The sequence below is a fragment of the Gobius niger genome (genome assembly GCF_951799975.1).
Source record: "Gobius niger genome assembly, chromosome: 13".
In the NCBI taxonomy this organism is placed as follows: domain Eukaryota; kingdom Metazoa; phylum Chordata; class Actinopteri; order Gobiiformes; family Gobiidae; genus Gobius; species Gobius niger.
In genome coordinates, this window is record NC_136864.1 from 8,421,141 (window position 1) to 8,435,411 (window position 14,271).

The 14,271-nt window shown below is 40.5% G+C and overlaps 1 protein-coding gene across 6 annotated transcripts in view; it reads right to left on the minus strand.

Annotated features, from left to right (window-relative positions):
* The window catches only part of LOC306972937 (receptor-type tyrosine-protein phosphatase mu), a 373,633-nt gene that overhangs the window by 125,191 nt on the left and 234,171 nt on the right, over positions 1-14,271 (minus strand). For all 6 annotated transcript variants that reach the window (XM_079569665.1, XM_079569664.1, XM_079569663.1 and 3 more), the window contains exons 13-15: positions 10,203-10,239; positions 6,929-7,003; positions 322-457 (exon numbers count right to left, since the gene is read on the minus strand). In XM_079569665.1, coding sequence (XP_079425791.1) covers positions 322-457; positions 6,929-7,003; positions 10,203-10,239 — 248 coding nt within the window. The remainder of the gene's footprint in view (positions 1-321; positions 458-6,928; positions 7,004-10,202; positions 10,240-14,271) is intronic.

Below are 14,271 nucleotides of genomic sequence, written 5' to 3' on the forward strand. Positions count from 1 at the left end.
AACAATCTAACATGGTAATAAGCTCTAAAAAGAAAATTTTGGATAATACCCCCCTTTTAATCAATAAAACAGGATAAGGCCATGACATCATATGTACATAGGGACACATAGTTGTACACTAAGTTACCACTAAAACGACTTCTAAAGAAAACAGGGGGTCACTAGAGCTAATGTAATCTAGGTGTACACTGATGTTGGAGATTGGACATCTAATACAAGCTTTAAGTTCTTATCAGAAAGAGTTTAAAAAGGAAAATACAAACAGGGGGGATACTAAGACTTTTGGACATGCAGTATGACAAGTATAGCTGATAAACTAACCTCTTTTTCATGAGCAGCACGACTCCTAAGAAGATGATGACGAAGAGGAGGATGCCTGCGATGACGCCGGCGATCTTCACCGTGTGGTCGGTCTGTTTCTCCGGCTCCACCGCGTCGGGTTTGTGAGTGGCCGCTCCTGAAACAAATGCAAAGGTCAAAGACTTTAACGAGGCAGACGGGGCCGACACGAGGTCATCGATGAACAACGGGCGACGGTATTGAGCGGAGCAACGATTGTACACGTGCGAGACGTCGCTCAGGAAACGCTCGGTGGGTTCAGGGACGAGTGTGATCCAAGAAAAAATAAATTCATCTGCAGCTGTTTTATACTAGGGTCTGAATACTTACGCTTTTTTCAATTTTAAAGTATTATTGTGTTCATTATGATTGCATTACTAGCAATAAAAAAAGAAATGTATTCAATGTCAGTATTGAATGGCACAATTGAGGTCTGACATATTTCTGGAGCCACCGTTATTCAGTCTGAAGCAATTAATGCTAAGGCAGACGGTGGCTCAGCTCGGATATCGGAGCCGATGCTGGAAAAAATATGATATCGGGTATTGGCTACAAATATCCGATACTGAACCGATACCAGTTCTGGCTCTCAATGCCTTAAAAACACAACTTTTACCACCTAAATCTAAGTGAATATGGGCATGCTAAAAAATAATTTTAAAGCTAAGAACCAAATTCAATCGCGGAGTTAGTTTTAATCTCCGCCAATGTATTTTTGATCGAGGCGCAAAATTCCGTGGGTAGCATCAGTATGCTAAAGCTAGCGGGAGATAGCGCTAATGCCAACGAAAGCTATTCAAGGCTGGGTCAGAAACTATGATAGAAATACCTAAAGTAGCCTAATAAAGACATAACTGATCTAACACAATTGCAATGATCAGATCACTTTATGTGAGTTGTTTATATTGTTGTTTGTATTATATTATATTATATATTATATTATGTGACCTAAAGCCTGTCATGCACCCAAGGATATTTAGAGTAGAAAAATCCAGTGATCCTTGTTAAATTTTATCCAAGAGTTTATTAATAGATATAATTGATAATAGATCTGTAATATCATGACAATAACATATGACTTTATTGATCTTAAAATGGAGAAAAGAGTCAATTAAAATTTTCACTCAGAGAAAGCCACTTTTAAGAAAGTTTCTTGGTATCGGTGAATATCGGATATTGGCTGGTATTCAAAAACCCAATATCGGTATCGGTAGGAAAAAACTAGATCGGTGCATCTCCAGTTTAAATCTTCTTTCTGCCAGCCTTAACCGAGCACATTTTCTTCAGTTTGGCTTCACCCAAATTTAAAAGTTTCTTGATTGGAGATTTTACAGCCTATAGACCAGGGAAACGCCTCATTTGAAAGCTAAGACCGACAAAACTGTGCTCAGATTTTTTGTTTTGTTTTAGTTGCGTTCTCATCCTTGTCTCATTTTTTTGCCGCCATTTTGACTCTTTCTTCCAAGAAGCTTTTTGATTTGGGTAAAGCCGAACTGGAGAAAATGCGCTCGGTTAAGAGGTTAATTAGTGTGAATAAATGAGACTCATCGGTGTACACTTAGCGATTATCGTCAAAGTGGCCCTCGGCGCAGATTGGCAGCCACATCTCTGTCAGCCAGCCCCAAGGCAGCTTCAGCTAAATCAGTAGCCAGCAACTGTATTACTTGTACCGCTGTCATCAGCCATTAACAGCATGGATAATGGGTAACTCGCTCAAAAAATGTGATATATTTATTTATTAGCAATAGTTTTAGCACTGTCACAGCATCAGAAGTTTACATTATTTACCTCAACAATCAGTCCCGATGTTCAGGATTATGTTTAGAATGAAAAGGCCACCCTGATCAATAGTTTTGACGACTGTATGGCCATTTATTTTAGCATTGTTTCTTACATTTCTTATACATTGTTACACAGACAGATAGCAATGCACTCCATTTGCATTTTTCCATTTCAGATTACGCTACCGCATTGTCTGACTATATATCCCTGCACAGACCTCTTCATTCTTTTTGAATCTTATCGGCCCGTGTCCACCGTTGATAAACCCTACATACCGCCTTATCTGGGAGCCATGTTTCTACAGTAAGTGCCTCTTTCCCTTCAGTCCTGGCTGCACCCTCCACCATAAGCTTATAGCCTCCTTATAGTGGACATTAGCGCTCCCTATACACCAGAGGAGATAAGTCCAGCCTTGGTTAATCATGTTTGGGGCTGGGTTCGCCTTCTTTAAAACGAAGGATGCAGTGCGTGTATAGATAATAGCAGAGCGGAGATAAAAAAGAAAAAAAAAAAACGCTTGAAATAAACCCGAAAGCAGATAGAGCCTTAAAAATAAGGATAGTTTTAACGGCGTATGTATGCTCCAATGGGGCGCGATAAGGAGCGCGCTGCAGGCCGTCCACCCAAACAACACCATTATTCCTTGTCATTGGAGGTAAATTTAGGATGATGAACGAGCTTGTCAGACAAATCTGTTAGCATGCTTCGCTCCTCACCACTGCCACTGCCATTTCCTTATAAGATCAACCAAAAAGGAGGAAAAAAAAGCAATCCGGGATGCTAGCAGTGACATATTGTTCTCGATAGCAGTTTGGAGGCTTTATTTGAATAGAGGTTTTAAGAGGAAATAGCCGGAGACAGTGGCAGGACAATCACATTTTGAGTGATAGAGAAAGATTTTGTCTCAATATAGTTCTGTGACAGGTGCAATCCAGTCTGGTAATGACAATAGCCAGACACATCGATGTTTTTATTGTAATGTGTGGAGTCTATTGGGTTGTATGGGGCTGGGACCAAAATATGTAGCGATAGAAACATTTTAAGTATATGTTGTGTTATTATTATTGGACACATATTTCTTTTTTTAATACTGAGTCTACTGATCATGTTTTGCATAAAATTCTACAAAAGTCAAAGGTCAAATCAACATTTTAGCAATTTAAATTTTGTACAGACTTTTTGTTGTACAGGATTTTACCTTTTTCATGTGGCATTTGTTTGTTTTTACGTCTACTTTTAAATGCTCATGCTCTTATAGGCTCTATGAAACAAGGGACATGTGACTTCTGAGCAGGGCCGGCCTTAGGTATAGGTGACCCAGGCGACCCAGGTGGCCGCCTAGGGCACCATCTGCTGGAGGGGATGCCGAATTGCGCTTTAATTTTGAACCCCATACCCCCCACATTTACATCGCAGATTTTCGGACATAACTTTGCATCAGAAAGTGATAGAGGCGGTTTTCTAGAGATCTATACCTCTGGGGAGCCACATAACATTGCAATGAAAATCTCCTCCAATTGAAGTGTTGTTTGCGTTTCATGATGTACATGCCTTGTTTTCTTTTTTTTTTTTATTAATAGATGATTATAATAACAATAATCCATATCCAAAAAGTGTCCAAAAAGATTGGGAAAAAAACAAAAAACAACTACTATAGCCTGCTATTTTTGTCAAGAAACACGCAGAAATATAAATAATTTTGCTCTTTTTTATTTGTAAATTTTTTGCGGGGGGGGGGGGGGGGATTGCCAAAGTTCATTCTTGCCTAGGGCGCCGAATTGGCTCGGGCCGGCCCTGCTTCCGAGTGCAATCTTCGGAGGTTGTATTCCTTCCTATCTCGCTATTTTCCAAAAAAGCTTTAGCGATGTCTTGCACAAATCAACAAATAGTTCTAAAAAACATCAAGGACAGTGAGAAACTGATGTAAATCACAGGCTACGTGTTAAAACATTACGTTGGATGTAAATACTTACGTCTGTGCTCATTGAGGAGGACAAGTTTCCTCCAGTGAAGTCTTTGCTCCTGACACAATGTTTTCAACATGATGCTGTGACTGTCCACCAGTAACTCACTGCCTGCCTGTGACCTTGAGCTTTTTTTTCCTCCACTCAGAAGTCATGTAACGCTCACGTGCATATTGCTGGGTTGCAGGTTCTAGATTGTGATGATGTCACTGGACCCAGGGGGGGCAAGAGCCAGTTTTCCTATTAACAGCATTACACTTTCACAAGTCGTAGCTAAAAAGAAAATGTATGGATGAGAAAAATGATCATTAATATCAGTCACTGGGTCCATGATCTTTTAAAAGACCAAAAATGTCCTCAAAAACAAAATAATTTTTCCTCTATATATTAGTATAGGCCTTTAGAACGCTGTGATGTCACCTGAAACCCAGCAATAGCCCATTAACTGTGTGAGAACACTGTTGAACTTTCTCTCTCTGATCGGCCCGAAAGGACAAAGAAAGAAAAATCCCATATTTGTCGCGGTTAATCCTAAAATCATTTGGAATATGAACCGTATCGTGGGCTCATCATCACATTAATTTTTCAACACATGAGCAGCTCTCCAATGACCGCAGGCGACACCGGGGAAATACCAAACCATTGTGGATGACTACAGTGTTTTTGTGTTCAAACGTGTGGTCAGAAAGTGCCATTACAAGGACAGCAGAATCTACTCAATTGTTGACTCCATGTTTGTGCTCATTAAGAGTTTTCAGAAAGTTTTCAGACCACTTTAAAAATGTATTTTCTCTCGATAAATATTTTACCCTGATTATACAATAACACTGAGAATATGAATAAAGGTCTGAATGTGTCCGGATCCCTCTGAGATCAGCCCCATTTGTTTTGCCTATTGATTGAAGTGTTAATCCTCATAAATCAGTGCATACCTGTCTCAGAAGTATCAGTATTTTTATTCATCCCGCCTGTGACATTATTAGCAATCCCCCTTATCTACATAGTGTTTACAATTGTCAGCGCTAACTCCGGCGTGCTCTTGTTATGCACCGAAATAATGAGAAATATTCATAAAAGTGGATTAACTCCTGTCAGGAATCTCCAACACTGACACATCAAACAACAGGCGCACCTCAAACAGGTCTTTCATGTCCGCAATAACCGGGAGATGAAGGCAGAATCGCCGCATAAAACAACATCGCGCACCGTCCCGCGTGTTTGCAGGGAAGAGTCGGGACAGATGCAAAAACTCCGAAGCCACTTGTGTGTAAATAAGCAATGCGACTGAATAATTGAGTGGCGACATTGCCCTGGAGGGAAAATTAGTAAAAATGAATATATTACGGAATTTAAAGGTTTGAGTAAATTAAAAATTCATTGGAAAAGTTATTGTAGGAACAGACGCCGAGTGTTTGACCAGTTTCAGTGCATTTCCATCCTTTTTTGTGTGCAATAATGACATTTTCCTTACAGTTCTGTGCATTATGTGTTTACTCCAGTAGTTCCAGCAGGGTTTATACAGGTGGCAGTATATTTAACCCTTTTTAATGACATGCTAATGTATAACTACTATTTTTAATGCCGAAAAAATCAGGGCATGTTTCGTCTCTGAAGATTTGCAATAATTCTGTCAAACAAAGGAATGTGGAGAAATGCTGATATTCTAATGGAAATTGAACAACGGGCAACTTTTGAGCAAAACTATATGTACAGATACAGCCAAAACTGCTGTTTATTGAGTTTTAGAAGAAGAAGAAGGAGAAGAAGAAGGAAAAGAAGAAAGAAAAGAAGGAGGAGAAGAAGAAAGAAAAGAAGGAGGAGGAGGAGAAGAAAGAAAAGAAGGAGGAGAAGAAGAAGAAGAAGAAGAAGAAGAAGAAGAAGAAGAAGAAGAAGAAGAAGAAGAAGAAGAAGAAGAAGAAGAAGAAGAAGAAGAAGAAGAAGAAGAAGAAGAAGAAGAAGAAGGAGGAGGAGGAGGAGGAGGAGGAGGGGGAGGAGAAGAAGAAGAAGAAGAAGAAGAAGAAGAAGAAGAAGAAGAAGAAGAAGAAGAAGAAGAAGAAGAAGAAGAAGAAGAAGAAGAAGAAGAAGAAGAAGAAGAAGAAGAAGAAGAAGAAGAAGAAGAAGAAGAAGAAGAAGAGCAATTATTCCACCAAACAAATGTTGATATTCCAAAGGAAATTGGACAACAGGCAACTTTTGAGCAAAACAATATGTACAGATTCAGCCAAAACTGCTGTTGATTGAGTTTTAGACCATATTTTTGAAGAAGAAATTTAGATTTGATCCCCTTCATGACATTTAAAGGTGCATTATGCAACTTTCTATATGGAAAAAAAAGTGGATATATTTGTGTATTTGACCTTGTAATGACCCAGAGGTTGAATGAGTGGTCAACATGGCGCCTTTACTTTCCATCACAGTGGTCTCTACGATGATCCAAGATCAATTGTTTGTACGGTTATCACTACTGACGGACCCCCTCACCAGAAAACCTACAACACAATTGATTCTGAAGCGTTGTAGAGTAAAGTAAAGGTGCCATGCTGATCACTCATACAGCCACAGGGTCACTACAAGGTCAAATACGCACAAATATCAACTTTTTTTACCCCGTATAAAAAGTTGCATAATGCCCCTTTAAGGCCTTCATTTTGGCAGGTTAAATATTCTTGTAATGCCCACAACGTAGGTCAGGATCAAATCAGGACTAAACTTTGGGCCTAAATTTGATGAAATGATGTCCAGGCTGGAGACTGGAGCAAAAAAACTGAAGTGAAATCATCTCGTGCAGTGTTGGACGGCGTTGTGAGAGGACAGCAGGATAGCAGAGTGTCATGCAGAGGTACCTGTTAGCTGGTTGTCCCCGGCGGCTGGGGCGATGCGCAGGTAGGGCGTGGTGAGCTGGGTCACCAGAATGGCGGCTAAAGTCGGGGGATCCACACCACATGCAGCAAAGACACAAGAGAATCCACACTCAAAATGCAAAATTCAAAAAATCACATGTTAGAGCATTAGAAAGCATCTCAAGCAGCACCAAGTGAGCCTTTTTCACGCCAGGTAAACCTAATTGCTTATTGAATTATTATTTTTGTCGTATTAGAAGAAGAGGAAAGAAGAAGAGAAAAGAAGAAAGGAGCAAGGAGAAAGAAGAAAGATGGAAGAAGAAAGAAGGAGGAAAGTGGAGAAGAAAGAAGAAGGAAAAAGAAGAAAGGAGGAGGAGGAAGAAGAAAGATGGAAGAAAAAAGAAAGTGGAGGAAGAGGAAGGAGAAAGAAAGATGGAGGAAGGAGAAGAAGAAAGATGGAAGATAGAAGAAAAAGTAGGAAGAGGAAGGAGAAAGAAGAAGTAGAAGGAAGAAAGGACGGAGGAAGGAGAAGGAGGAGGAGAAGAAGAAGAGGACAAAGAAGAAGAGGGAGAAGGAGGAGGAGGAAGAAGGAGAGGAGGACGAAGAAGAAGAGGAAGAAGGAGAAGAAGAGGAAGAAGGACAAGAAGAAGAAGAAGAGGAGAAGAAGAAGAGGGACGACAAGAAGAAGAAGAAGAAGAAATGGAGAAGAAGAAGAAGAAGAAGAAGAAGAAGAAGAAGAAGAAGAAGAAGAAGAAGAAGAAGAAGAAGAAGAAGAAGAAGAAGAAGAAGAAGAAGAAGAAGAAGAAGAAGAAGAAGAAGAAGAAGAAGAAGAAGAAGAAGAACTTCATTTGTAGAGCATCTTTCACAGACATGGGCACAAAGCCCTTTACATGAGACATTATATTACATTGTAATCGGCTGGAATGTGGGGGAATCAAGCAGAATTTTCAATAAAGACAACTTTAATAATGGTGGAATCAAAGTTTGGTGGATTGCTATGCAGCTCATACACAAGTCCATAGCATTTCTATTTCCAACTATGCCTTAATGGTGAATTTCAAATGAAAACTATAGTGGACACCGGATATAAGCTCAGAAATAGTCCATGTGAGATTGAATTTTGTTACATAATTTCAACTTTCGTAAACTATATTTATTAATGCATGCTCCGTGTCCCCCGGGCGTCTCTCTATCTGACTGTGACCCGTATCGAGCCGCGCGGACACAAATATCCAAGTCTATGGCAGAAATCTATACTGGCAGTAGAAAGCGGCCTAACAGTATATATGAGAGTGACAGGGCCTTCCTACAGCCCAGAGCAGAGTGTGACTACAGCTCCCCCTGGTCTTATCAATTCTGCCCCGATCAATGGTGCTTAGACCTCATCACCTTAATGTGAGGAGCAGACAGCGGCAGCGGCAGCAGCATGGATAAGTGTGTGCAGAGCTAAACGGGCACACAGGCCGCGGCCCGGTCATAAACAAGACAAGTAGTTTCAGGGAGGTTTTAGTAAAGTTGGTCTAATGGAGCTGTTGCCGTGCGGTTGCCGTGTGAGGGGCTCCAGAGCTTGTGTTGCCAAGTGGGACTGAAATTAGAACAACTGAGGAGAAGATAGACTCATTCCATGTTTATATCCATTTGCAATGTGCCATAGATACAGACGGCATCTCTGGATATCATATATGGTCATGTTTGAAAACAGTTAAGGGGGAAAACAATTTGGAGAACAATCTAAACTTTCTTAAATTATTAAAAAACTACTTAAACAAATGCTCAAATATGAATATAGTTTTCTACTAAATAAAGATACAAAGACATGGAGAGGAGCAAAGTGGTTCAACAGCCCATAAATACATAAATAACGGAGAATGATAACAGGATGCTTCATGTTAGCATCGTGCTAATGCTAATGGTTAGCTAGCGCTCGCTACAACTGCCGTTTTTTTAACTTCTAATGAATAATCTGCGGTGAGAAAATATCTATATGGGCCCCATTTACACTTGACTTTATTCGTATGTGATAAATAAGTTCATTTTTCACCAGAAAATGGCTAAAAATTGTGAAAAATTGAAAAAACACTTCTATGACGCGATGCCGTCTGTATCTATGTGTCACTCTGGAGAGACTGTTCTATATTTATTTAATGCAGCTTAGTTCAGATACTGGCCCCGCTCATACTGAATACATACTGTTTATTTAAGTGTATTAACTTCTACAAATTCCCAAAATGCCCATGCTAATATTCCCATTGAAAAAAATCTTGAAATGTATCGAGAATTTCCTGTCCGGTTGCAACCCTGAGTGGGACCAATTCATGAATGAAGTAGTACCAGACCAAATCATGAGAAAATGCAAGCCCCGGGCCAATCTGAGCCTGTCCCTCTAAGGGAGTCGGATTTCTCCATCAATACGGTTCTCGAGTTTTCCCTTTTCTTCCACTGGATTTTTTGGGTTTTTCCTTGACCTGCAGGTGTAAAGATGGAGAACACCCAGGACAACTGCCCACCACATTTTCCCATCTGCAGCCGACTGTTCATTTGGAAATTACACTTGTTTTTGTTTCACTGTTGTGTCATGACTGGTTTCCAAACTGTTTCTGCATCAGTAATATAAGTAAAGTCCTGATATTATTGTTACTATCTCTAGTAAAAAACCTATGACAATACAATACGACAATGCAAATGTTTGGACCGAGAACGTGTTGGTTTCAGTTTTGATTGTAATTCCACAGCCCTTTAAACACTGTGGACATAGCTCAGCATTGATGTGTTATGTTTTAATATTTGGAATAATGTCGATGTGGGGGGAAATAAAGGTACAGAGTGAGAGACTGGGCTGGTAAGGATTTCTAAATGATCTAAAGCGCTCTTTGCAGGCAGCGGTGGGAATGACAAAGAAGAAACAGGACTACTTAAAACCACGTTACTATTGATTGGCCGATTCTGCGTGGGACGTCTCCTTTAATGAAAACAATGTCAAATTTGTATAAAACGAAGACAGAATTGCACATATCGCATCCTCCTTCCGACAAGGATGCTTCCCTTGATAAGACATTTGCACAATAGAGCATGTGCGGCGTGTTTGGTATGCTGTTGAGACGCTCCCCTGTGTGCTCTGGCATTAATTCATCACCAAAGACTCATTTAAAACAGTCCCCACAGCAGCATTTAAATGTTAATTGAGTTAGTCCCAGGAAACCCCATCCATTTACGTTAGAGGAGTCTACAGCGCACGGGCTGAACAACACACTACGATCTGAGGCGCTTTCGGACGTACCTTTGGTGGCCACTCGGACACAGTCGATTTTGGTTTCCTGGAATTAGACACAAAAGGACAAGAAGAGAAAGGGGATGAGAGTTGAGCTCAAAAAACACATTTTAAATAACAATAAATTACATATGACACAGTATTTTCTCTGTGAAGGTTCACTGTTAGTAAGAATCTTTCTCTTTTCAGACTCTTCTCAGAAAATGATCCTTGGAAGTATCTTCAGAATAAAGTGTTAACTCTTTACCATGACAATAATGCCATAGCAAATCAAGTTAGCCACTCAGATCTATTCATCTTATTCCGGAGGCTCGCGTGGTCTTATCGGGTACGGGATCGTAGCCTGGTACGGTCCTCTAACTGTGAGGGCCAGGAAGCTGACCACCACAAAAGAGTTTCTGTCCACGAAAGACACCTTTTGTCCTCATCCAAGCTCAGAAAATCATTGAGAATCCATCACATTTTCTGAATGGTGAATATGAAATTCTCCCATCAGGAAGACGGCACAGAGCACACAGTTTCAAGAACAACAGATACAAGCTCTTTTTCCTCCCCAACTCTGTGTCTCTTTTAAACAAACTAAAGCATAAAGAGCAGGTGAAGAGGAACTGAATTGCATTATTGTGATGTACTGGCTGCACTGACTAACTGAATGGTTTTATATGAATGGCTGTACTATGGTATTTCTTTGTCATCATGCTTTTCCTGGAAAGCACAGTAGCTCCTGTCATGGATGACGCCAACACATATGGAATTATGCTTTGAACAGAAAAAGGGGAAATGGATTCTCAAAAATAGTCGCCTTTCGTTTTGATTACTGCTTCGCACACTTTTGACATTTTCTCAAAGTGCTTCACGATGTCGTCACTGGAAATGGTTTGCACTTCACAGAACTGTCGGAAAGCCATTTCAGGTGACGACCTTATGAAGCTCATCGAGAAAATGCCAAGTATAAAGGGCGGCAATTTGAATAGTTTATTTAGCCTTAATAAATTATGAATTTACACTTAATCCATCACAAACACTTAATAGCTATTTAGCTACTACAGTTAATGAATATTTCTTCACATACACTTTTTGGTTTCTTTTTAAAAGACACTAGGTTGAAACAAACAAAAGCTGTTCAATTACCTTACGCGTTTCGACGGACAAGGGAACTACTTCCGTCTTCGTCAGAGAATTATATTAAGACGGAAGACGGAAGTAGTTCCCTTGTCCGTCGAAACGCGTAAGGTAATTGAACAGCTTTTGTTTGTTTCAACCTAGTGTCTTTTAAAAAGAAACCAAAAAGTTTATCACTCAAGAAGACACAATGAACGTAATAAAAGAGTTCTTCACATACTTCACTTTTTCATTGTTAAGTAGTAGGCCTGTGTAATGCCTCATTTGAAAGCTAAGAACTACAAATCTGACCGTAACTTTTTTGTTGTGTTGTCGTCGTGTTTTTGCCTCTTTTTTGGTCTTGTTTTTGTCATTAAATTGCGTTATTGTTCACTTTTGTCCTTTTTTTTTGTTGCTTTTTCATCACCTTGTCATTGTGCTTTTGTTGCTTTTTTCCCCTCCACTTTTTTGTGGTATTTTCATTCTCGTCGCTTTTGTCAAGGAGCTTTTAGATTTGAGTAAAGCCAAACTAGAGAAAATCTACCGCCCAGGGCGGCTGTGACTACAATAGTAACTCACTGCCATTGAGTGCGGAGTGAACGAATAATGACTTTGTGTAGCACTTTGAGAAACATGTGACACAGGCTGATGAATGCATGGTAAAATTATTGAAATATGGTAATTACACACACCTTTATTATTTCATGATAATATGACTAATCCTTAATATCCCATAATCTAATCCAGTATGAAGACTGTAAAATATAAGGTTCTTTTTTTAGTTATAATACAGAAACACATTTGAACATGTCCACCCGACCGTGCTGCAAAGTAAAGTGCATCCAGACATTCTTATTGTTATTTCTCTGTCATTCTTAAATCTCTTACAAACTGTGACATTGAGGCATTTGTTCTACAGCGTGGCATTCCTGTGACTGTAATGCCTTTCCTGTGTGGACTTTGATGGATCCCTGAAGCACTTCCACAGTGGCGTACATGGAGACAGTTGGATACCGACACAAAGAAAACACCGCCGCTACCCCTGTCGGCGTATCTCTCCCTAACAGCCTGTCCGGTTCCACTCAGCCCCCCCTATCATCTGCGCGCTCACTGAACGTGACACCAAAAAACACGGCGAGGAAGACGGGCCGCGGCGCAGATTACTGAAGCCGCGAATTGTCAGCCAAGTCCGCCGCCAAAGGTGCTCAGCCGCTGCCGACGGAAACCCAAAACCGTGTGACAACAAGAAACGCTGTCCCGGCACGGCGGGCGCCAAGGGGACACGTCGGCGGGGGTGCCTTCCTGAATATGTAATGGAGGTTTCGCTCTGAGAACATGATGGGGGAAAAAAAAATAAAAATAAAGGCAGTGCTGTTGGCGAGACGAGTTTGTGGTCGATAATGGTCCAGCGGGCGCGCACGGGGACACGGGCGGCGGGGGCGGGTAATGAGAGTGAGGCCGCACGAGATGTTGTACATGTTGTGATGGCGGGTGTCAGGGATAAAGCGGAAAAGCTGGTGGTGCAAGGAAGTGCTCAGAGCTGCACTGACATCAATTTGTTTTAACGAGAGAAGAAGAACAAACACAGCCCGCGTGTCACCATCACCGCGAGCTTTGGCGAATACGACCAAAGATACACGAGAAAACAAACAGAAAGGTAGAGATGAGATCCAAATATGATACACGATCCTCAGAGGATTGCTTAAAGTGCATCAGACAGGCCTTACATGCTTTTTTCTGGTTATTAACAGTATGATGCGGTGTAAGTGGAGTGGCGTTTTCAGAAAGAAAAGCTCAAGTGTCTGCCCAAGGACACAACAACGCCAACCTCACAATAATATGATCCACTTCCATCTGAAGGACTGCATTGCATATTTTCTAAAAAGCAGCGGTTCCAAATTCCATCCCATGAAATATTTGAGCTTCAAAGTACCACAAGGCCGTCATCAAGCTCAAATTACATTAAAAAAAAAAACTAAATTGGATCAAACTAGAAAGAAAAAACTGACATAAGGCCTCATTTCCTAGTTACCCGGAGCGTTGTTGATTTCTTGATATATATATATATATATTTTTTTTAGCTCATGCAGTCCTTATATTTGAAGAGTGTAGTGGCGCTAGGCTAGTGCTAGGCTAGTGCATGTCTATGGTAACTAGTAGCCTGCATTAAAAACACCAGACTACCCATATAAATGTCTGTGTTGACTGTATATTTTTTTTTAATATAACCATTTTGCATTTAAAATAACTTGAGCAGCATCAGCTTCCTGGTTGTAAGCTACGCAGCGGCGGAGTAATCTGCTCGGTTACCGGATCGACAGTAGTTTTTTCTTTACCTGCAGCCGGCATTACTACACGTGGAATTTACAAAGGAGCTTTCTACAAATCAGATATGGCAACGTTTTAGAGGACTGCCTCATGATTTTGAAGAGGTTGTTAATGCGGGGCTACTAGTTACCATAGACATGCACTAGCCTAGCACCACTAAACTCTTCAAATATAAGGACTGACTGAATAAAAAAAAAATATCTCCAGAAATCAACAAAACTCTGCATAACTAGGAAATGAGGCCATATGTCAAACATCCATTTAAGTATGTGAAGAACTATTCATTATGAGTTAAGCATCAATTGTAGAAGTTAAGTAGTTATTAAGTGCTAGTCCTAACTTCATCATGAATTGTTCATTTATTAAAGGCACGGTAGTACAGTGGTTAGCACTCATGCTTCACAGCATGTTTCCTCCGAGTACTGCGGTTTCCCCTACCACTAAAAACATGTACAATAGGTCAGGATGAATAAGAGTGTGTTTGAGAGTGTGCATGGGGGACGACAGATGGAAATTAGCCCAAGTCTACAATCCGGTGTGACTTGTTCGTTAACATGCACTGTCCCTACCAATGAAACAAACTAAATAAGGAATAGTTATGTTAAAGGAACAGGCCACCGTTTTTACATACTAAGATATGTTCTTACCT